General features: G+C 39.2%; 1 protein-coding gene across 2 annotated transcripts in view; it reads left to right on the plus strand.

Annotated features, from left to right (window-relative positions):
• Positions 1–25,195, plus strand: part of CDK7 (cyclin dependent kinase 7) — a 36,402-nt gene that overhangs the window by 1,864 nt on the left and 9,343 nt on the right. The window contains exons 3-8 of one of the 2 annotated variants that reach the window (XM_059175164.1): positions 4,886–4,919; positions 5,838–5,905; positions 7,306–7,374; positions 10,368–10,478; positions 11,564–11,682; positions 13,868–13,967. In XM_059175164.1, coding sequence (XP_059031147.1) covers positions 4,886–4,919; positions 5,838–5,905; positions 7,306–7,374; positions 10,368–10,478; positions 11,564–11,682; positions 13,868–13,967 — 501 coding nt within the window. The remainder of the gene's footprint in view (positions 1–4,885; positions 4,920–5,837; positions 5,906–7,305; positions 7,375–10,367; positions 10,479–11,563; positions 11,683–13,867; positions 13,968–25,195) is intronic. The other variant, XM_059175165.1, reaches the window with a different exon arrangement.

A 25,195-nucleotide genomic window follows, 5' to 3' on the forward strand; every position in this document is an offset into this window, starting at 1 on the left:
TTGGGTCATTGTCTCAGGGTCCTGGGATCAAGCCTTACATCTGGCTCCCTGCTCAGTAGAGAGCCTGCTTCCCCCTCTCTCTCTGCCTGCTACTCTGCCTACTAGTGGTCTCTTTGTCGAATAAAATTTTTAAAATTTAAAAAAAAGCACGTTTAGAGGTAAGTGGAATATTTAATTTCTTTTGAAATTTATAAAAAATAAATTATCATTGATGTCTACTTCATCTTTTTAAAAAGATCATACTCAATTTATGATTCCCCATTTATTTAACCAATCCTCTATTGGTGGCTTTTGAGATTATTTCTCTCAGTGCCTGGCTGGCTGCCCATCCACCCCCACATATGTAAATATTCTTTTACAGTTTGTCTTTCTGAATCAACATTAATTTTTTAATTTATTTATTTTTTAAAGATTTTATTTATTTATTTGACAGAGATAGATCACAAGTAGACAAAAAAAAAGGAGGAAGCAGGGTCCCCGCTGAGCAGAGAGCCTGATGCAGGGCTCCATCCCACCACCCTGGGATCCTGATGTGAGCCCAAGGTAGAGGTTTTAACCCACTGAGCCACCCAGGCGCCCTCAACATTATTATTTTTTTTTTTTTAAAGATTTTATTTATTTATTTGACAGAGAGAGAAATCACAAGTAGGTGGAGAGTCAGGCAGAGAGAGAGAGAGAAGCAGGCTCCCGCTGAGCAAAGAGCCCGATGCGGGGCTCGATCGCAGGACACTGAGATCATGACCTGAGCCGAAGGCAGCGGCTTAATCCACTGAGCCACCCAGGCGCCCCACATTATTTTTTTTTTTAAAGATTTTATTTATTTATTTGACAGAGAGATCACAAGTAGGCAGAGCAGCAGGCAGAGAAGGGGGAAGCATGCTCCCCGCTGAGCAGAGAGCCCATTGTGGGACTCCATCCCAGGACCCTGCCATCATGACCAGAGCTGAAGGCAGAGGTTTAACCCACTGAGCCACCCAGGTGCCCCCTGAGTCAGCATGATTGCTGAAATCTTCTACATGCATACATGTAGATATGGTTTATTTCTGATCATTAGTGATTAGATTCCATCGCATAATTACACTTAAATTTGTCTGTCAAAATCTTGTTGATGTACACTTAGGCTATTTTGTTGTTGTTTTTTAAAGATTTTATTTATTTATTTGACAGATAGAGATCACAAGTAGGCAGAGAGAGAGAGAAGAGGAAGCAGGCTCCCTGCAGAGCAGACAGCCCAGATGTGGGGCTCGATCCCAGGACCCTGGGATCATGACCTGAGCTGAAGGCAGCGGCTTAACCCACTGAGCTACTCAGGCGCCCTATTTTGTTGTTATTTTTTTATGTTTTCCCTTAGTATAGTCCTACAGAGATGCCTATTCATGTCAGTTTCTTTAGAGAATATATCCATATTTGAAACCATCTGTGAATTATTGCTGTTTTAGGGCACATAACAGCATCACCCTCACCACATATTGTCACATTGCTCTTCAAAGTGGTTGGACCAGTTTAACCTCCCTCCACATTCTTACCATGTTTGTATTGTCAGATTTTACAACATTTTTCAATTACCTGGGTCAAAATTGGTATATGATTGTTTCAATTAATATTCCTCTGAATACCAGTTAGATTGATCATCTTTTCTTAGATTTATTGGCTTTTTAGATTTTTTTTTTCTACCAGTTTTTCTGTTAGGGTGCTTAAATTTTTTTCTTCCTGTGGATTAGTGGAATTCTTTATTATATTCTGAACATTAATCGTCAGAAATTTGCAGTGCAGGTATCCTCTCCTAGTCTTTGGCTAGACTTTGTTTATATATGGTGTCTTCTGGGGCACAGAAATTTATAGTTCTGTTCTAGTTGAGTTTATCCTTTTTTTTTTTTTCCTTTATGGGTTTCCTTTTTATGTGCTTGCCTACGTCCAGGTTATTAAGGGTTCTATTTTCTAAAAATTTTAAAGCATTGCTGTTCACATTTAGGTCTTTATTTTATCTGGAATTAATTTTTCTATTTTGTGTAGTAGGGTGATCAGTATTTTTTTCCTTGCTGTCCCAGCATTTTGGATCGTCTGTCCTTTTCCTGGTGGGTTGTAACGCCAAGTTTTGCCTTTAGTTGTAATCTGAGTTCCAGTATATACTTGGATCCATTTCGGGACACACTATTTTTTTTTCCATTAGTTGATTTTTTTTTTTTCCAATCCCTGCTCAGATGCTATAGTGTATTTAATTACTACTGTCTTTCAAAACCCTTGAAATCTGATAAGTTAAGCATACCTGTTTTTCTTCAAAATTATCTTGGCTACTTTATCTGCCACTTGGGAAATTTCAAACAATCAAGAGAATTATATATGAACTAGGTATTACATACTGCTATGGCATTATTATTAATTTTGTTAAGAATGAAAGTGGCAGGGCACCTGGGTGGCTCAGTTGGTTAAGCCAACTACCTTCGGCTCAGATCATGATCCCAGAGTCCTGGGATTGAGACCTGCATGGGGCTCTCAGCTCCACAGGGAGTCTGCTTCTCCCCTCTCATGCTATCTCTCACTGTCTCTCTCACAAATAAATTTTAAAATAAATAAATAAATAAATAAATAAATAAGGTGTGGGAGCCTGGGTGGCTCAGTGGGTTAAGCCTCTGCCTTCGGCTCAGGTCATTATCTCAGGGTCCTGGGATCGAGGAGGCCTGCACTAAAAGTATATGCACCTCTATGAAAACATCGGGCTCTCTACTCAGCGGGGAGCCTGCTTCCCCCCTCCCTCTGCTTGCCTCTCTGCGTACTTGTGATATCTTTCTCTGTGTCAAATAAATAAAATCTTTAAAAAAAAAAGTATGAGGATGGCATATTGAATATGTAAGAAAATGTCCATGTTTTAGAGATGCCTACTTAAGTACATGGGGATGAAATGACATGAAATCTGAGGTTTGTTTTATTCAGCAGAAAGGGGAGGATGAATAATGAGGATGAATAATGAATAATGAAGTGTGGTGAAATATTGATAGTTGTTTAATCTGGGTAATGAAGTAGATGGCTTCCTGAAACCAATGTATTTTTATTGTGTTTACAAAATGTAAAAATTTTTTTAATTGTTCTTAGATCCTTTTCCATGTAAAGTTTAGAATCAGTTTGTCAGTGTTCTTTAAAAAATGCTGTTGAGCTTTAGATTTGATTGCATTGAACTTAAAGAAAACTGACGTATATATGATTTCTGAGTCCTGCTATCCATGAGTGTGTTTATTTTGGTCTCATTTTAAGCATGTTTTTATATCATTTTATTACTTAGTTTTGGAAAGCTTTGCACATCTTTTGTTAAATTTATTGCTGAGTGCCTTATATTTTTTAGTGCTATAGTATTTTACCTTTAAGTAAAAAGTTGTGTTTGTAGTATACAGTTGGAAGATATATTTATATATTTACATCTTTTAATCTATTTTTATCATTACCAAGATTCTTATTTTTTAAATTTTATTTCTAGCATACCTAACATGATGTGTTACATTGGTTTCAGGTGTACAGTACAGTAATTCAGCAAGTCTATATATTAGTGCTCATCATGATGTATAGTCTTAATCCTCTTCAGCTATTTCCCCCAACCTCCCCCAGCCTCCCCTCTGATAGCCTCCTGTTCTCTCTAGTTAACTGTTTCTTGGTTGTCTCGTTTTTCTTTGTTAGTTTGTTTTGTTTCTTAATTTCCACATATGGATGAATCATAGGGTATTGTCTTTCCCTTATTTCACTTAATGTTATACCCTCTAGATCCATCCATGTTGTCACAAATGGCAAGATTTCGTTCTTTTTTGTGGCTGAGTAATATTCTATTTTAATATTCTGTTTGCTTTTGTTAATAATGCTGCAGTATACATAGAGGGGCATATAGCTTTTAAATTAGTGTTTTTGTATTCTTTGGGTAAATACTCAGTAGGGGAATTACTGGATCATATGGTAATTATCTTTTTAGTTTTTTGAGGAACCTCCATACCGTTTTCCACAGTGGGTGCACCATTTTGCATTTAGCTGGGGGATATTTTTAAAGGTAGAATAACTGTGTTTTTCCAGAAGTAATTGTTTTGGGCTTTTTTTTTTTTTTAATTACATGTAGTCATTGTATAAAGCAGTGAGTAGGAGACTGGTGTAAGCCTAAACCTATTAGTGCAATTTTTTTTGCTTTTTTTGTTTTGTTATGTATATTAAACAACAGTTTAATCATTTTTTGTATCCAACATAATTTGTAATTTTTCTTCTTGGGAAAATGTGTTCCCTAAGAACATGCTATTGGGCATATTAAACATGTTATTTTATGTTTGTATGTCATATATTTCCTCCCAAGTAGGCCAACTTGAAGTGATTTTTTTTTTTATTAAAGATTTTTATTTATTTATTTGACAGAGAGAGATCACAAGTAGGCAGAGGGGCAGGCAGAGAGAGAGAGAGAGAGGAGGAAGCAGGCTCTCTGCTGAGCAGAGAGCCCGATGCGGGTCTCGATCCCAGGACCCTGGGATCATGACCTGAGCTGAAGGCTGAGGCTTTAACCCACTGAGCCACTCAGGCGCCCAACTTGAAGTGATTTTTGTTGTTGTTTATTAGTCAGTATGCCCTCAGTAACTTTTCCACATTTAATCTTGCAGAGATAAAGGAGGCATTTATTTTCTTAATTCCATTACTTGAATGTAACTCAAAAACTTAAGGGGCAAGGCATGATAGGTACTTGGTCCTTTCTTATATTGTTAATTTTGCCTTTCAGATTCATGATTTCCTACTCGCTTCTTGCTTACTGGCCATATATAAGTTGCTACATATTCTTGTTGTGGCTAAGTTTTTGAAGTATTTATATGTTATGCACTAAGTCTAAATAACACATTTTTAATGTGTTTGGGTTCCCCCCCCCCTCCAGATTAAACTTGGACATAGATCAGAAGCTAAAGATGGTGAGTACTCAATATAATCTGACAGAACAGGAAAAGTTTTTATTCTCACTAAGGAAGTTAGCAACATATCTGTTTTGAGCGGTTTAGATAGGGTTATTGCAGGGTGCTAGAAGAGTAAACTTAGCATGGAGAATCAGGATAGAGACAGGACGTTTGTGATACCCACCATTTGGATGTTAAGAGTCATATAACCAAGTCATCTGAGTAAATGTAAGGCAACAAGGTTATCAGTGACTTGTCTTGCTGTCTTCATCATTCTTTAAGGTATTGTTGCAAGCACTCTTTTTTTTTATTTTCTCTGAACTGATTACTTTGAAAATTCAGGATACAACCTCATGGAAGTATGGAAAACTCACACTGAAATAGACGAATGGAAGAAAACATGTTTTTACCTTTCCTCCATAGCTTTGTGTGCTAGCATGTTAAGTCTTATTTAGTCATCAAGAACTAGTTTTTATGAAAAGGACCCATCTTCTATTTAACAGATAGTACCAGATATTATTTTTAATTTTGAGTTCTATCCTTTGTATTGGGAATGATAATAGTCTTACCACTATTTTGCTGTTAGCATCAAGAATCTGTTCCTAATATTCATAATGCAAAAAAGAGGAAGCTGTTGACTTATTTATTGCTTTAATGTTACACACTGTCATATTGTTACTCCAGCAGTCTTCTCAAGGGATCTGCTACAAAGTGAATACTTTTTTTCACCATTTATCATAGTGATTTTAAGCTATTTTAAAAATAAAGTAATATAAAATAAAACCAGATGTCAAAAAAACTGTCAAAATGGCCCTTATTTTTCTGTAGGATATTCACTGCTATTTCCTGAAAGACTAACCTATCCCAAAAAATAACGTTTTTAAGATTTGAGATGTCAGAGTTATTTTTCACATTTTGCTTTGCCTTTTCATATAGGTATAAATAGAACAGCCTTAAGAGAAATAAAATTATTACAGGAGCTAAGTCATCCAAATATAATTGGTGTGAGTATGATCTAAATTGTTTCTGGGATTTGGGACCCTGTCATTTCTGAATGTGGTAGTTGTTGATTGAAGGCTCAGCAAGATGAATTGCTTTAGGTGAACCTTGTAAAAAAGCTTAAAAATTTAACAGGCTAATAGATATTTTCTGTTCTAATTGATTCTATAGGCAGTGTCTTTGTTTTTTTAAAAATATTTATTAAGTTTCTATTTCTTTTTTTTTTTTTTTTTTAAGATTTTATTTATTTATTTGACAGAGAAAGATCACAAGTAGGCAGAGAGAGAGGAGGAAGCAGGCTTCCCGCTGAGCAGAGTGCCCGATGTGGGGCTCAATCCCAGGATCCTGGGATCATGACCAGAGCCAAGGGCAGAGGCTTTAACCCACTGAGCCACCCAGGCGCCCCTAAGATTTTATTTCTTTATTTTGACAGCATGAGAGAGAGCGAGAGAGCACGTGCCATACTCAAAGCGTGAGCACAAATTGGGAGGGGCAGAGGCAGAGGGAGAAGCCGACTCCCCTCTAAGCCGGGAACTCCATCCCAGGAGCCAAAGGTAGACACTTAACTGACTGAGCCACCTCGGCGTCTCTAGGCATTGTCTTTAAAACTCTACAACTGATGAAATAAGTTTAATATGGGCATATGGCCTAATTTTGTGAAAAATCATTTTGAAGCCTCGAGAGCCCTAGCATGTATAAGACCTTGAGTAAGCTCCCCTATAACTCGGTGCCATAACTCCACCTCCAAGGGTTGTAGTAAGACTAGTTCATTGATTGAATGCTTGTGAAGTACCTGGAAATAGAGCCTGGCATAGAGGGTGCATATAAGGAATGATAGCTACCACTTCTATTTATAGGATTTTCTTAAATATTGAGCACAAAATTGCAGACTGAGGTGAAGTTTTCATTAATTTATTTCTTAATTATAACCCTCAAAATTTTGGAGGAAAACTTAAGTATTTAGTGACTTTTTAAAAATACTAAGGTTTAGGCACAACTACTTGCTCAGTTGGTTAGGTGTCTGTCTTTGGCTAAGGTCACGATCTTTGAGTCCTGGGATTGAGCCCAGCATTAGGCTCCTGGCTTAGCGAGGAGTCAGCTTCTCTCTCTCCCTCCGCCCCTCCCCCTGCTTGTGCATGCTCTCTATCTCTTTCTTTCTCAAATAAATAAGATCTTTTAAAAAATACAACGTTTAGTATTTTTGTGCCTCAAATTACTAATTCCTAGCAATATAAAGGATAAATGTCAAATTTAATAAGATAATTCAGATTTAGTTGGGAATTGTCAACAGTCCAGATACTTGTTTAAATTTTAAGAATTACTTTAGTTGGTATAATCTTTTCAAATATTTTATGGAAAATCACATTTTTATTTACTTATTTATTTTTTTAATTTTGCTTTGCAGCTCCTTGATGCTTTTGGACATAAATCTAATATTAGTCTTGTCTTTGATTTTATGGAAACTGATCTAGAGGTAAGATTAAGATTCCTAGAGAACTTTCTTTTCTCTCTTTATCAGAAGAGATCCTAAACGCTTATTTCCTTTTTTCTTCTGAGTCATTCAGCCATATTCCCAGTGTTATATACAGAGATTGGGATTTCAGAGCATTTCTGTCTACCAAGTTCCTTGTACCTTATTGACATTACTTTTAGAGAAATGAATATTAGGCCTTTTGAGAATTTAGAGTTCCTTTTCCATATTATCACAGAATATCCTCCTTTTGAAACCCCAATTTTTTTTTTTTTTTTTAAAGAATTTATTTGGGACGCCTGGGTGGCTCAGTTGGTTAAGCAGCTGCCTTCGGCTCAGGTCATGATCCCAGCGTCCTGGGATCGAGTCCCACATCGGGCTCCTTGCTCAGCAGGGAGCCTGCTTCTCCCTCTGCCTCTGCCTGCCATTCTGTCTGCCTGTGCTCTCTCTCTCCCCCCCTCTCTCTCTGATAAATAAATAAAATCTTTGAAGTGCTGGTTTTAAAAAAAAAAAAAAAAAAAAAGAATTTATTTATTTATTTGACAGAGAGAAATCACAAGTAGATGGAGAGGCAGGCAGAAAGAGAAAGAGGGAAGCAGGTTCCCTGCTGAGCAGAGAGCCTGATACGGGACTCGATCTCAGGACCCTTAGATCATGACCTGAGCCGAAGGCAGCAGCTTAACCCACTGAGCCACCCAGGTGCCCTGAAACCCAAATTTTTTATTTTACTTTTGAGAATATAAGATCTTGGGTTTTTCCTTAATACTAACTGAATCTCAGAAACTGACAATCCAGGAACACCTGGGTGGCTCAGTAAGTTAAGCCTCTACCTTCAATTCAGGTCATGGTCTCAGGGTCCTGGGATCGAGCCCCGCATTGGACTCTGCTCAGCAGGGAGCCTTCTTCCCCCTCTGCCTGCCTCTCTGCCTCCTTATGATTTCTCTTTCTGTCAAATAAGATCTTTAAAAAACAAAACAAAATAAAAAAAACTGACAATCCAGGGATGTTGAACAACTAAAATTCTCATACACTGCTGATAAGAATACAAAAAACAGTTAAATACACAGCTAAAGAATGATCTGGCAATACCACTGCTAGATATTTGTCTAAGAGACACCAAAATATGTCTACACAGAAATCATTTGGTACACAGATTTCCAGCTTTATTCATTATTGCCGAAACTAGAAACAATCCAAATACCTTTTCTAATGAATATATAAACAAACTGTGGTATAGCTGTAAAATGGAATGCTGTTTGGGGATAAAAAGTAATGAACTGTTCATATGTATAAAGTATAGAGGAATCTCAGATGTATTATGCTAAATGAAAGAACTCAAGTTCAAAATGCTATATATTGCATAATTCCACTTATATGATATTCTGGAAAAGGCAAAACTAAAGAAACAGATCAGGTCAGTGGTGGCCAGGGTTGGGAGTAGAGGAAAGTATTAGGTATAGAGGGGCCTGAGGCAATTAGGGTAGGGGTGGGATTTAAAGGACTTTATCTTGATTTTGGTAGTAGTTACATAACTGGATGTCTTTGTTAAACACATGGAACTATGCACTGAAAAGGGCATATTTTGCCTAACTCTGACTTCTTTTTTTTTTCTTTTTCTTTTTTCTTTTCTTTTCTTTTTTTTTTTTTTGTAAATGGGATTATTCTCTTAATTTCTCTTACTGTTACTTTATTATTAGTATATAGAAATGCTACAGATTTCTGTATATTGATTTTGGATCTTGCAACTTTACTAAATTCAATGATCAGTTCTAGTAGTTTTTTTGTGGAATATTTAGGTTTTTCTATATATAGTATGTCATCTGTAAATAGTGTAAGTTTTACTTCTTGCCAATTTGGATACCTTTTTTTTTTTTTTTTTTTTTTTTTTTTTTTTTTTTTTAAAGATTTTATTTATTTGTTTGACAGAGAGAAATCACAAGCAGGCAGAGAGATAGGCAGAGAGAGAGAGAGGAGGAAGCAGGCTCCCTGCCGAGCAGAGAGCCCGATGCGGGACTCGATCCCAGGACCCTGAGATCATGACCTGAGCCGAAGGCAGCGGCTTAACCCACTGGGCCACCCAGGCGCCCTGGATACCTTTTTTTAAAAAGATTTTATTTATTTGACAGAGAGAGAGAAGACACCAGCAGGGTGGGGCAGAGCAGCAGGCAAAGGGAGAGGGAAGAAGCAGGCTCTCTGCAAAGCAGGGAGCCTGATGCAGGACTCGATCCTAGAATCCTGGGGTCATGACCTGAGCCGCCCGCCATCTGAGCCACCCAGGCGGCCCAGGATACCTTTTATCTAAATCTGATTTCTAAAAAAAGAAAATGGGAACTTTTAGCTAATATAACTTACAAATATAGGAATAAACTGGCTTTAAGCACAGTTCTCAAATAATGCCATGGAAAACTCAGTCTTGCACTTTAGCTCGACTCTGTTTTCTTTTTTGTGGCCTTTCTTCATGCGCTTAATTTCTCAGAGTAGTGACTCAGGCACCTTAGGTTTATATCCTTAAGAGCTGTTTTGTTCCCTTAGTTTCTAACTAAGTAGTTGGCCTGTTGGATTAGCTTGGCTTAGATCACATGTCCATCCCTAAACCAGTCTTTTGGACAGCAGGCTTCATTGTGGTGGTTGGCTACGCATGGGTCATGTATCTACCTCTAGAGGACACTGGTAGTGGTCAGTTCTATTTTAACCAGGTGATACCGCAAAGGAATGCTGAATGCTGTTATCAGTAGGGGCTATACATCCTGGGGCAAGCAAAACAACAAATGTTCACTGTGTTAATGCCTTTTAAACAAAGAAGTAGGAAAGAATGCACCAGCAGAGATACTTGCCCTAATCATGTAACTGGAAATTCTCACAGTGCTTCCTAAGGAGAGTTAGGCAGTGTTTCTTCAGATTCTCCTATATGATGGATAAACTCATTTTATGTCTGTATGTGATTTTATATGGTGTGATTTATTTGGAATAATTGTATATATACACCGGGTTTACAGGTTATAATAAAGGATAATAGTCTTGTGTTGACACCATCACACATCAAAGCCTACATGTTGATGACTCTTCAAGGGTTAGAATATTTACATCAGCATTGGATTCTACATAGGGTAAGGTTTTTAACCAAGTATGATTGATTCTTTATGTTTTAGTCAAGTGTAATATAGTCAGTTATTACATAAATGGTCTAAATGTGTGTATTTTAAAATAAAAATAGAGCCCGGCCATTTTTTCCCTATCTTCCTCTGGGTATTCCCTTCAGTGTTCAGAACTCCCTCTGGTGTTCCCTGGTTTTCTACCAGGTAGTGACATGAAGATCATAAAATGCTACGTAAAGTTTAGAAATAGAAGAGACCCAGTTCTTCATTTTTTTCTTAGGTGAAAAGCTAAGTTGCTATATCACGTGACCAAGGCTATATATATTTTTTCAAGGTCAGTAGCTAGTAACTGACAGAATATTAAAATCTACATGTTTTGGCTTTAAGTCCAGTGTTCTTTGTGCTATACCTATACTGTTGTGACAAGGGGAAAAAAATACAGTGAGTCTGGATTAAGTTCTACAACACTAAAATATTTTTAGAAAAAATATTTGAGTAACTCTAAAATTCTGTGAAGTAATGAAGTTTCTGAAATGGTTGAGTCAATGTTAGAAACATTCAGCTCTTGAAATAAGGCTGATAATATCAATAGATAGATTTTCTTAGGCATTCTATTTAGATAAATAGCTAAGAATACATATAGTCAGTAATTCTCATACCTTTAACTTAGAATCCCTTTTAGGTTATTGCTAAAAGAGAAGAATTTGTTTCTCATCCTCTCTAAATGCATCATATTTTTATTTACTGAAATTCCTGTGTATTACTATTATTAAATAAATAGCAGGAACTGTTTACTTTAAAGAGGCAGTAGCCTCTTTATAGAAAACGCTAAATTTAATCCTCACAGCAACCCTCTGAGGTAGGTAAATTGAAGCTCAGTGACCCAAGGTCTTGATCCAAGGTCTCACCAAGTAATATAACCAGTCTTTTTTAGCATTGGTAAGATTTTAAGTCAATGAAAAAAAAGTACTGATTGTTGTGTAAATTTAAGGTTTTACCCTGTTTTTTGCCAAGTTTAAAGTTAAGCCAACTAAATGTAGCATTATGGTATTCTCTACCACCTGCTGACATGTTTATTTAAAATCTCCATTATACAGGATCTAAAACCAAACAACTTGTTATTAGATGAAAATGGAGTTCTAAAACTGGCAGATTTTGGCCTGGCCAAATCATTTGGGAGTCCCAATAGAGCTTATACACATCAGGTTGTAACCAGGTAAGAACTGGTTTTAAAAAAATTGAAAGTTTATATTATGTAGGATTAGTTTTTTGTTTTGTTTTGTTTTGTGTTACGATTTTATTTGAGAGAGCAATAGAGCGAGAGACAGAGACAGCATAAACAGCGAGGAGGAAGCAAAGGGAGAGGGTGGTGCAGGGAGCCCAATGTGGGGCTCAATCCCAGGACCCTGAAATCATGACCTGAGCTGAGGGCAGACATTTAACCAGCTGAGCCACCAGGCATCCGTGTTTGTTTTTTTTTTTTAAGGAAGCTCCTTGTAGGTCTAACTTGGAGCTTGAAGTTAGGACCCTGCGGTTAAGAGTTATATGCTGTACCAACTGAGCCAGCCAGGCACCCCCTGAAAGAGTTTTTAAAAGGATAAGATGGAGTGCCTGGGTGGCTCAGTGGGTTAAAGCCTCTGCCTTCGGTTTGGGTCATGATCTCAGGGTCCTGGGATCGAGCCCTGCATCGGGCTCTCTGCTCAGCAGAGACCCTGTTTCCCCCTCTCTCTGCCTACCTCTCTGCCTGCTTGTGATTTCTCTGTCAAATGAATAGATAAAATCTTTAAAAAAAAAAAAAAAGGATAAGAAAATAAGAATTGGAGATAGTAAAAGCAGATAGTAAGAGGTTATTCTGGTTATTTCAGAATAACCAGAGAATGTGGAGGTAGCTGTTACAGGAAGTTGGGCCTAAAGAAGTTTTTCTTCTTTATTACTTTGTTTTTTAGTTTATTTTTTAAGACTGAAGAAATTATCGTATGTTCGAGCACTAGTGGGAAAAGTCTAGTGAAGAAGAAAACATTGATGTAGGAGAAAGAATTTCAGTATGTTAGAAAATAGGCAAGAGAGCATGGTACCTGGTGCCCCAAGTTGACATATTGGCATTAAAACAGTCCAGGACAATTCATCTGAAGTTACAGATGGGAAAGGCAGATTGTGAGCTTGTGTGAATACGAAAGACTATAGGTGAGTCCATGGAATTGTTTTTTCTTTTTTCTTTTTTTTTTCCCCATTATTTGGATATTTTTCAGTGAAGTTGGAAGTAAGGTGGCTTAGAGGAAGGATGGTTTTGAGAGTTAGTTTCAGGAAGAGAGAAGGCATTAATCATTTAAGAATGGAAAAGTTGGGGGCGCCTGGGTTGCTCAGTGGGTTAAAGCCTTTGCCTCAGCTCAGGTCATGATCCCAGGGTCCTGGGATCGAGCCCCACATTGGGCTCTCTGCTCAGCAGGGAGCCTGCTTCCTCCTCTCTCTCTGCCTGCCTGCCTCTCTGCCTACTTGTCATCTTTATCTGTCAAATAAATAAATGAAATCTTTAAAAAAGAACCAGATCTCTAAAAAAAAAAAGAATGGAAAAGTAGAGGCACCTGGGTGGCTAAGTGGGTTAAACCCTCTGCCTTCAGCTCGGGTCATGATCCCAGGATACTGGGATAGAGCCCTGCATCGGGCTCTCTGCTCAAAAGGGAGCCTGCTTCCCTCTCTGCCTGCCTCTCTGTCTACTTGTGATCTCTCTCTCTGTCAAATAAAGAAATAAAATCTTAAAAAAAAAAAAAAGGAAAAGTATGTGGACCAAGGATATGTGTCATTTCCAGTATGGAACTGCTTGTTTTTTGTTTTGTTTTGTTTTGTTTTTTTAAAGACTTTTTCTTTATTTCTTCATGAAAGACAAGGCAGAGGGAAAACCAGGCTCCCCACTGAGCCGGGAGCCCAATGTGGGACTCAATCCCAGGACCTGGGGATCATTACCTGAGCTGAAGGCAGACGCTTAACCAACTGAGCCACCCAGGTGTCCTGGAACTGCTAGGTTTTATAGTCAGTTTTTCCTGAGTTAATGGAATATATAAAAGTGAATTTCATCAGTGGGATAGTGTTTTGCTGAGGAGTTTTCTCCCAGAAGTACTTTAGTGATTGCATTTTTAAATTACATTTTTAAAAATTTTTTTATTTTTTATTAACATATAATGTATTATTAGCCCCACAGGTACAGGTCTGTGGATCGTCAGGTTTACACACTTCACAGCACTCACCATAGCACATACCCTCCCTAATGTCCATAACCCAACCACTCTCTCCCTCCCCGCCCTCCTCTCAGCAACCCTCAGTTTGTTTTGTGAGATTAAGAGTCTCTTATGGTTTGTCTCCCTCCCGATCTCATCTTTAAAATTACATTTCTTTTTGTTTTTCAGGTGGTATCGGGCCCCTGAGTTACTATTTGGAGCTAGAATGTATGGTGTAGGTGTGGACATGTGGGCTGTTGGCTGTATCTTAGCAGAGCTTCTTCTGAGGGTAAGTCTAGGATTGATATATACACTGTGATATTGTAATAGCTGTTTGTTTGTATAACTTGCATAAGAATTGTGTTCCCATAGATAATTCTCAGAGAGGAGCACCATTCTTCTAAAAAAAGCCAACAAATAGACCAATTTAAAAAATAAATGCATTTTCTCCACTGCAACCTTTTTGTTAATGGGAGATGAGAAGACCTCCTATTGAGGACAATAAAGATTTTATAGATCATTTCTGTAATCTGAAATAAAGCTATAATAAAACTCATCAGGCTGTAATACTGTAACATCTCTGCTGTAACTAAAAGTGTTGGATGCACTTTTGTAGTCCTGGGACTTTTCTTGTTTGGAGCTGTTAAAAGTTACACTTTAGGAAATGTGTAAAACCAGCCACTACAGCTGCGCTCTCAGCAGTGTATGTAAGATTATTTTAGTTCTGTTCAAACTAAGCAGTTATGGTGGTCCTATAGCATTTCCCTGGACTGAAACCGTCTTGAAATAAGTCATTGTCTCGCTACCCTTGCTGGAGAGAAAGATGGTGCCTTAGAAACTTTTGTTGAGCTATAAAGTTTAGTTTAGCCTTTCTGAATGATGAAGGCAAAGGAATAGTGGGGAATCCTTCTGAAGCTGGGAGTTTTTTCCTCCCTACTTTCCATTTTCCAACCCTTACTCTTCTCAAATGATACATATTTAAAGAATTGTGAACCCAAGACACAAAAATACAGCTTTTCAGTTCCTTGAACACAGAAAATAGTTTCTATATGCCACAAAGAAAAATTACCTTCTCAAACATCTTGTTTAGTTTGGTGTGAGTTCAGTGCATCGTTTGGAGAAGCTCACTCCTGTGCGTGCTTACAGAAGAAACAGTAACATGTTTAGATTTGAAGATGAATAGTAATCCCTGTGCTAATGATGGGTTCTGTGGATAAGCTGGCATGACAGCTTTGCTACTTGCAAAAACACAAGAGTTTTGTCAACTGTCAGTTCTGTCAGCTCCTCAAAACACAGTTCATTCATTACCAAGATAAAACCATAGCCCTTAAGGGACGCCTAGGTGGCTCAGTGGGTTAAACCGCTGCCTTCGGCTCAGGTCATGATCCCAGCGTCCTGGGATCGAGTCCCACATCGGGCTCCTTGCTTGGCAGGGAGCCTGCTTCTCCCTCTGCCTCTGTCTGCCATTCTGTGCGCCTGTGCTCGCTCTCTCTCCCTCTCTCTCTGACAAATAAATAAATAAAATATTAAAAAAAAAAAAAACATAGCCCTTAATGTTATGATTTATCATTCCATTGAGAAAGTAAGTGGAGAGAGACAGAAGTTAAGAATGAACAGGTTAGGGGGCGCCTGGGTGGCTCAGTGGGTAAAGCCGCTGCCTTCGGCTCAGGTCATGATCTCAGGGTCCTGGGATCGAGTCCCGCATCGGGCTCCAGGGAGCCTGCTTCCTCCTCTCTCTCTCTCTGCCTGCCTCTCCATCTACTTGTGATTTCTCTCTGTCAAATAAATAAAATCTTTAAAAAAAAAAAAAAAAAAAGAAAGAATGAACAGGTTAGGGCGCCTGGGTGGCTCAGTGGGTTAAGCCTCTAACTTCGGCTCAGGTCATGATCTCAGGGTCCTGGGATCGAATCCCGCATTGGGCTCTCTGCTCAGCAGGGAGCCTGCTTCCTCCTCTCTCTCTGCCTGCCTGCCTCTCTGCCTACTTGTGATCTCTGTTTGTCAAAAAAAAAAAAGAATGAACAGGTTAGAAGTGCGCCTTAAAGGTGTCTCAGTTGGTTATGTGTCCGACTCTTGATTTTGGCTCAGGTCATTATATCAGGGTCGTGTATAGCCTGCTTGGGATTCTCTCCCTCTTATCCCCACTGACACAGCTGTTCACACTCTTCTCTGCTTAGTTCTTTCTATTTTTTTTTTTTTTCAGATTTTATTTATTTATTTGAGAGAGACAGTATGAGCAGGGGTGAGGGGCAGGAGGGAAAGGGAGAAGCAGACTCCTTGCTAAGTAGAGAACCTGATGAGGGACTTGACCCCAGGACTCTGGGATTGTGACCTGGGCTAGACACAGATGCTTAACCAACTCAGCCACCCGGGTACCCAAGTGATAATTATATCTTAAAGATTTTTGAAATGGCAGGGCAAAACTCCCCCCACCATTATAAATTATCTTGAAAAAGATATATAAATGCCATCCTTGAAACTAGGAGATGCCCATTAATACCATGCCAGAGTTTGTAAAATGAAAAATGAAGACTGCTTAAATTTTACAGAAAAGGATGCCAACTAGAGGCAGTTTTGGCTTGACACACAGAATCCTAAAGTTGCTTAGTTATTGAGAAGCACCTGTGATCATTGATGACAATAATGAGTTTATAGGCGTAAAAACTGGAGTTGGTGGAAAAAAATTGTGTATGGACAATTAATACCGCGGTCCCTCTGCATGTAAGCTAGGTCATTTCTGTTTGCCTAACTATACCTCCACTTTAAAACTCCACTGGAGATAGGCTTATTCTCTCAAGAAATTGAAACACAAATCTCCAGACATAGCCATCCTTAGACACCGTGGAGCATGTGGGTAAGTTGCTTTGGTGAAAACATACAAATTACATGAACGTCTGTATACTGAATAATAAAACCTTCAATTTAGTTCCCTGCAGCTCCCAGAACCTTGGTAGCCTTTGCAATAAGCTAGTAGCTTTTCTTTTTAAGATATTATTTATTTATTTGACAGAGATCACAAGTAGGCAGAGAGAGAGGAAGGAAAGCAGGCTCCCTGCTAAGCAGAGAGCCCCATGTGGGGCTTGATCCCAGGACACTGGGATCATGACCTGAGCTGAAGGCAGAGGCTTTAGCCCACTGAGCCACCCAGGCGCCCAAGCTAGTAACTCTTTAACCCAGGCAAAAGATTAGAGAATCCTTTACTAGAAGATCTGAATGGTCCCAGAGAATAGACCCACAGAAAATTGGCATTAAACTCCCCACCCAATCTTTCTAGAGAACGCCTGTGAGTTCTAATCAGTATTTTTAGTACCTTACCCTTGAATATGAATGGTTAGTCATGATTACCACATAGTTATCAAGGAATTCCAGATATTTAATGAAGGCTTCCAGTATAAGAATTACCAGGTAATTGGCAAGAATCATTAGATATTGGATGATGGGGTGGCTAAGTGGTTAAGCCTGCCTTCATTCAGGTCACAATCCCATGGTCGTGGAATCTAATCCTGCATCAGGCTCCTTGCTCAGTGGAGAGCCTGCTTCTCCCTCTGCCTGCTGCTCCCCCTCTCAAATAAATAAATATTTAAAAATGATACTTGATGAAAGGATTCAGTGTGAAAGACTGACAACAAAAGAAATTTGTAGGGGGATGACTGGGTCAGTCAGTCAATTAATTGTCTGCCTTTGATTCAGGTGGGACTGAGTCCCACTCAGGCTCCTTGCTCAGTGGGGAGTTTCCTTCTCCCTCTTCCTCTGCCCCCTCCCTGCTCATGCTCTTTCTCCCTCACTCACTCACTCTCAAATAAATAAATAAAATCTTTAAAAAAAAATAAAGAAAGAAATTTGGGCAAAATAGGTAGCAGAAGAAATTTAATCCTCCATCTCTACCACACCTTCAGAGGACTAAGAGAACATACTCCATCTGTAAAACAAGAACATGATGCTCTATTACTAAAGGATCAGTTGAAGAATAAGGGAATCTTGAAAATTTTTATTAGGGTAACTAAAAGCAAACAGAGACAGTGGAAAGATTGGGAAAGTAAACTCGAGAATTCTTTCTTCAAGTAGGACTAAAAAATTAAGCTAATTTGATCCAGGTTTGATTGATTGATTGATCCAGGATTGATCCTAGAATATAATAAAAAAGAACAAAGAAAATGTAGGGTAGGGGCATCTGGGTGGCTCAGTGGGTAAAGCCTCTGCCTTTAGCTCAGGTCACGATCCCAGGGTCCTTGGATTGAGCCCCACATTGGGCTCTTCGCTCAGCAAGGAGCCTGCTTCCCCCTCATTCTTCTCTGCCTGCCTCTCTGCCTACTTGTGATCTCTGCCCAATAAATAAATAAAATCTTACTAGAATGAAAATGTAGGATAGGAAATTCACCAGAAAATAGCCTAGCATTGGTGGGTATGAACTGACTTAAAGTGCAACAAAGACTCTGCATAGTGAATGAAAAAAGACCCATGCCAAGGCATATTGTAAAATTTCAGAGGACCAGACTATAAGGAAAATACTTTATTTTCAAGAGAGGAAAAACAGAGCTTACCTAGAAACCATAATGAAGGGGCACCTGGGTGGCTCAGTGGGTTAAGCCGCTGCCTTCGGCTCAGGTCATGATCTCAGGGACCTGGGATCAAGTCCCACATAGGGCTCTCTGCTCAGCAGGGAGCCTGCTTCCCTCTCTCTCTCTCTGCCTGCCTCTCTGCCTGCTTGTGATCTATCTCTGTCAAATGAATAAATAAAAAATCTTAAAAAAAAAAAAAAAAAAAAGGAAACCATAATGAAGGATTAGGGGGAAAGAATGGTTTCAGACTTCTCACCAGTAGCACTGAAATCCTAAGGGCAATAGAATACATTGTGAAGGAAAATAATTTCCAACCTAGAATTTTGTGCCCATTTGTATTTTTCAGTTAGCTTTTGAGAATAAATACAATTTATTACACTAAAAATTGTACATCTGCTTCCTTTCTTAGGAATTTATTTGAAGCTGTGCTCTACTATTACATGAGAGTAAATCAAGAGAAAGATGTGGGATCCAGAGAACATGAGATTGAACACAGAAAAGGGGTGAATAGAATTCCTCATTTAATAGTGAAAGGAAGTTCTGAAGAAGCAGGTGTGCATCAGGCCCAGAGAGAAAGTAGTCCATATTGAAGCAGAAGGGATGAGAGTTTCAGCAGGGGACTCTGGAGAGAAAAATGAGCCTCAGTGTACCCACAAACCAACTTCAACAGTTTTTGACACATGATCAGCTTTATTTATAATTCCCTCACATCACATTTTTAAGCCACAAATCCCAGATATTACGCCATTTTCTCCATATACTATTTCTCTAAAAGATTTTTTTCTCTAGAAGAATTTTTTTTATCATAACCACAATACTGTTATCATCTGAAGAAAAGGAAGGATAAATCAGTACCTAGTCTGTGTTCAGATTTCCCACTTTTTTTTTTTTTTTAAAGATTTTATTTATTTATTTGACAGAAATCACAAGTAGTCGGAGAGGCAGGCAGAGAGAGAGAGAGGGAAGCAGGCTCCCCGCTGAGCAGAGAACCTGATGCGGGACTCGATCCCAGGACCCTGAGATCATGACCTGAGCCGAAGGCAGCGGCTTAACCCACTGAGCCACCCAGGCACCCCAGATTTCCCACTTTTTCAGTCTTGGTAGTTTGTATGTTTCTAGGAATGCATCCATTTCTTCCAGATTGTCAAATCTGGTATATAGTTGCTCATAATATGTTCTTATAATTGATTATATTTCTTTTGTGTTGGTTGTGATCTTTCTTTCTTTCTTTTTTTTTTTTTAAAGATTTTATTTATTTATTTGACAGAGATCACAAGTAAGCAGAGAGGCAGGCAGAGAGAGAGGAGGAAGCAGGCTCCCCGCCGAGCAGAGAGCCCAATGTGGGGCTCGATCCCAGGACCCTGGGATCATGACTCGAGCCGAAGGCAGAGGCTTAACCCACTGAGCCACCCAGGCGCCCCTCTTTCTTTCTTTTTTAAGATTTTATTTATTTGGCAGAGATCACAAGTAGGCAGAGAGGCAGGCAGGGAGAGAAAGGCAAGCAGGCCCGCCGCCAAGCAGAGAGCCTGATGCGGGGCTTGATCCCAGGACTCCGGGATCATGACCAGAGCCAAAGATAGAGGCCTTAATCCACTGAGCCACCTAGGCGCCCCATGATCTCTTCTTCCATTCATGATTTTATTAATTTGGTTTTCCATTTCTGCTCCGATTTCTGCTCTGATCTTTATTATTTCTTTTTTCTTGCTGGGTTTAGGCTTTCTTTGCTGTTCTTTCTCCAGCTCCTTTAGGTGTAGGGTAAGTTGTTTATTTGAGACCTTTCTTGTTTCTTGAGGAAGGCTTATGTTGCTATATAACTTACTCTTATGACTGCCTTTGCTTTATCCTGAAGATTTTGAACAGTTGTGTTTTCATTTTCGTTTGTTTCCATGAATTTTTAAATATTGTGTAAAAGATTTTATTTATTTATTTGACAGAGAGATCACAAGTAGGCAGAGAGGCAGGCAGAGAGAGAGGGAGGGGGAAACAGGCCTCCCCACTGAGCAAAAAGCTCGATGCGGGACTCAATCCCAGGACCCTGAGATCATGACTTGAGCTGAAGGCAGAGGCTTTAACCCACTGAGCCACTCAGGTGCCCTTAAATTTTTTTTTTTTAATGAATGGGTTGACCTATTCATTCTTTAGTAGGATGCTCTTTAGGCTCCATTTATTTGTGTTCTTTCCAACTTTCCTCTTGTGATTAAGTTCTAGTTTCAAGCATTGTTTTCTGAAAATATGCAGGGAATGATCCCAATCTTTTGGTTGAGACCTGATTTGTGACCCAGGATGTGATCTATTCTGGAGTTCCATGTGCAGTAGAGGAAAAAAAGTGCATTCTTTTGCTTTGGGGTGGAATGTTCTGAGTATATTTGTGTTGTCCATCTGGTCCATTGTGTCATTTAAAGCCTTTATTTCCTTCTTGATCTTTTGCTTGGATGATCTGTCCATTTCAGTGAGGGACGTGTTAAAGTCCCCTACTGTTACTGTGTTATTGTCAATGTGTTTCTTTGATTTTGTTATTAATAGGTTTATATAATTGGCTGCTCCTATGTTAGGGGCGTAGATATTTACAATTATTAGATCTTCTTGTTGAACAGACCTTTTACATATGATATAGTGTCCTTCCTCATCCCTTATGATAGTCTTTGGCTTAAAATCTAATTTATCTGATACAAAGATTGTCACCCCTGCTTTCTTTTGATGTCCATTAAATGATTTTAAATCTGGAGGTGTCTTTGAGTCTAAAATGAGTTTCTTGCATAGACCATATCGATGGGTCTTGTTTTTTTTTTTTGGTTTTTTTTTTTTTATCCATTCTGATACCCTGTGTCTTTTGATTGGGGCATTTAACCCCTTTACATTCAGGGTAACTATTGAAAGGTATGAATTTAGTGCCATTGTATTGCCTGTAAGGTGACTGTTACTGTATATTGTCTCTGTTTCTTTCTAGTCTATGTAACTTTTAGGCTCTCTCTTTACTTAGAGGACCTCTTTCAATATTTCCTGTAGGGCAAATTATTTTAGTTTTTATTTGTCCTGGAAGCTTTTTATCTCTCCTCCTATTCTCAATGACAGCCCAGCTGGATATAGTACTCTTGGCTGCATATTTTTCTCATTTCATGCTCTGAATATATCATGCAAGTCCTTTCTGGTCTGCCAGGTCTCTGTGGATAGGTCTGCCTATCTAATGTTTCAACCATTGTAGGTCCTCTCGTCTGAGCTGCTTTCAGGATTTTCTCTTTGTGTCTGACACTTGGAAGTTTTACTGTTAGACGAGGGGGTGTTGACCTATTTTACTGATTTTGAGGAGGGTTCTCTGTGCCTGCTGGATTCCGATGCATGTTTCCTTCCTCATATTAGGGATGTTCTCTGCTGTAATTCGCTCCAGTATATCTTTTCCCCCTCTCTTTCTGCTTCTCCTGGGATCCCAATTATTCTAATATTGTTTCATCTTATGGTATGTATCACTTATCTCTTGAATTCTTCCCTCATGATTGAGTAGTTGTTCACCTCTCTTTTTCTCAGCTTCTTTTTTTTTTTTTTTAAGATTTTATTTATTCATTTGAAAGGCAGAGATTACAAGTAGGCAGAGAGGCAGGCAGAGAGAGAGAGGAGGAAGCAAGCTCCCCACTGAGTAGAGAGCCCGATGTGGGGCTCGATCCCAGGACTCTGAGACCATGACCTGAGCCGAAGGCAGAGGCTTTAACCCACTGAGCCACCTAGGCGCTCCTTTCTCAGCTTCTTTATTCTTCATCATTTGGTCTTCTGTATCACTAATTCTTTCTTCTGCCTCAATTATCCTAGGAGTTAGAGCCTACATTTTTTTATTGCACCTCATTAAAATTTTGATTTCGTTTTGGTTAGATTTTAGTTCTTTTATTTTTCTAGAAAGGAATTCTCCAGCTAGTATCTTTATAATCGTCATTCTGAACTCTAGTTTGACATCTTTGTAATGTCCCTATTGATTAAGTCCCTTGCGGTCAGTACTGCCTCTTGTTTTGTTTTGTTTTTTCTTTAAGTTTTTCCGTTGTGTCATTTTGTCCAGAGAATAGATGAATGAGAGAACAAAATGTTAAAAGGTAACAACTACCCTCGAAAAACAAACACTAAAAAATCAGAAGAGAAATGAAATCGGGGAGGAAGAAAGGGGAAAGAAAAAGAAGAATGTGATCAGGCTGGTGAACAGAGCAGAGCCACACACTAGATTTTGGCTGTATCTTGGTCTATTAAAGGAAACCGCCTCCCAAAATTTTAAGGAAAGAAAATCATGTATATATTTAAAGGAAAGAAAATCAAGTGTGTGTGTATATACACACACATATACATATACATACATACACACACAAAATAAAGGTAAATATGATGAAAGGATGGAATATGACTGTAAAGATGAAAATTTAAAAAAAAGAATTGATAAGTTTATTGAAAAAATAAAGAAAAAAAAGTTAAAAAAAAAATAATGTGACCAAGCGGGAGACTAGAACAAAGCCATATACTAGATTTAGGATATATTTTGGTCTGTTAGAAGAAACTGTATCTCGGCTTAAATAAACCGAGTTGCAATTTAAAAAAAAAGAAGAAACTGTATCTCAAAATTTTAAATAAAGAAAAACGGATATATACACAAAAAATAAGGTTAAATATAATGAAGAGATAGAATATGACTATAAAAATGAAAATTAAAGGGACGCCTGGGTGGCTCAGTTGGTTAAGCAGCTGCCTTCGGCTCAGGTCATGATCCCAGCGTCCTGGGATCGAGTCCCACATCGGGCTCCTTGCTCGGCGGGGAGCCTGCTTCTCCCTCTGCCTCTGCCTGCCATTCTGTCTGCCTGTGCTTGCTCTCTCCCCCTCTCTCAATCTGATAAATAAATAAAATCTTTTAAAAAAAATGAAAATTAAAAATTTTTTAAAAGTAATTGATATGGTAGGATGGTTAAAATGGGAAAGAGGAAAAATTAAATAAAAATAGAAAATAAACAAGGAAAATTTTAAAAATCAACTTTGAAAGACAAAAGAATCTTGGGGAAAAAGCCATAAATTCTATGTGCTGTACTCCCTAATGCTGGAGTTTTTCAGTTCACATTGATCGGCATACTTGGTCTTGCCCAGATGTTCTTGCTGATCTTCTAGGGGTGGGGTTGTTGCAGTGATTCTCAAATGTCTTTGCCCTAGGCAGAATTGCTCCATCCTTGCCAGCGGCTAGGCTAAATAATCTGCTCAGGTTTGCTTTTCGGTAGCTTTCATTCCTCGAAAGCTTTCTGTACAGCTGTACAGCTGTGGAGGACAGGAATGAAAATGGCAGCCTCCCAATATCTAGCCCTGGAGGAGCCGAGAGCTCGGGGCTCCCCCGTCAGTGATCCCTCAGAGAAAAGCAGTCAATCACACCTGTCTCCCTGGTCTCCGTAGGCACTTTCTGCTTGCCCAGCCTGTGATCGAGCGTTTTTATCTCTGACACACAGCCCCGTTTGGAGTTTCCAAACCCAGACGATTCCTGCAGCGCATTCCAATGCTGCTTCTCCCTGGGGAGGAAGGGAAGTCTCCCAGGATCTGCCACTTGTTGAGTCCCTATTCAAAGAGCAGTTGCCTGACTGTACCTCGGATCCAGTTTATGGTAACAGCAAGCTGAGAGCCCACTCCTTGGCTCCATGTCTGCAGCTGGCTTCCCTGCTCCGATACTTGGGAACTCTGCCTCACTCTGGCACCCCCGGTCTTTCTGTGACCCTAAGGGTCCTGAGACCACACTGTTCCAGCAAGGATTCCATCCCCCCGCTTAGCCACTGGAGTGATGTCCCTTAGTGGAACAGACTTCTAAAACTTCTGATTTTGTGCTCTTCTGCTTTGTCATTTGCTGAGGCTCCCTCCATGGTCTGTCTTCCTGTATATCACCTTGGATTCTCTTTTTTGCATGTCTACCCTTCCAGAAAGTGGTCACTGTTCTGTTCATAGATTTGCTGCTGTTCTGTTCTCTTCCGTCTCCTGTTGAGTTTGTAGGTGTTCGGAATGGTTTGATAACTATCTAGCCGAATACCTGGGACTAGGTAAAATTTAGGTCTCCTACTGCTCCACCACCTTGCTCCTCCCTCGATGAGGGTCCTTTTTTTCAGATTTTTTCCTTTTTTTAAAGATTTTTATTTATTTATTTGAGAGAGCACAAGTGGTGGCGGGGAGCAAAGGGAAAGGGAGAAACAGATTCCCAGCTGCGCAGGGAGCTCAACATTGGACCTGATCCTGTGGCCCTGGGATCATGACCAGAGCTAAAGGGAGATGCTGAACCAATTGAGCCACCCAGGCCCCCCTCTTCAGATCTCATAGTTTATTTTAGTAGTCTTCAAAGTAAAAACATTAGCATGCCTAAAAATATTCATGCAGTGTTAATAAAACTTCAGGTTTCTTTTTTTGGATACACATTTCATATACATAATAGTCTAGTGTTATACATAGGGATTATATTAAATCTGGATCCAGTCAGAAAATAGAAACCACACATTAAAAAGGGAAGTTTAATATTAAGAATTAACTATGGTTATCGATTGGAATAATGAAGGATTGACTAATAAAAAGTAATGAGAGGGGTTCTTGCATGGTGCATATGGTTAAGTGTCTGATTCTTGATTTCTTCTCAGGGTTGTGAGACTGAGCCCCACAGTGGGCTCTGCTCAGTGCCGCATCTGCTTAAGACTCTCTCTCCTCTCCCTCCCCCCTTCATGAGTTTGAGTTCTGTCTCTAAAATAAATAAAACAAAGAAGAAAAGGTAAAGAGACTATTTTAAAGCATATAAGAGTAGACAAAAGGAGCAGCCACCCTAGGACTAATACAGAGCACCCAAGGAAGAGGACCCAGGGACTGAATTCTAGACGTTGTAATGCGCAGAGTGTGGCTCACTGATGATAGAGAAGTTGCTGTAGAGCTGTGTTGGCAGAACTTGTTGAAAGTCTGTCTTGCATGCAGAGGAAAGCTCTTCTGT

The sequence above is a fragment of the Mustela lutreola genome, chromosome 5 (assembly GCF_030435805.1).
Source record: "Mustela lutreola isolate mMusLut2 chromosome 5, mMusLut2.pri, whole genome shotgun sequence".
NCBI lineage: Eukaryota > Metazoa > Chordata > Mammalia > Carnivora > Mustelidae > Mustela > Mustela lutreola.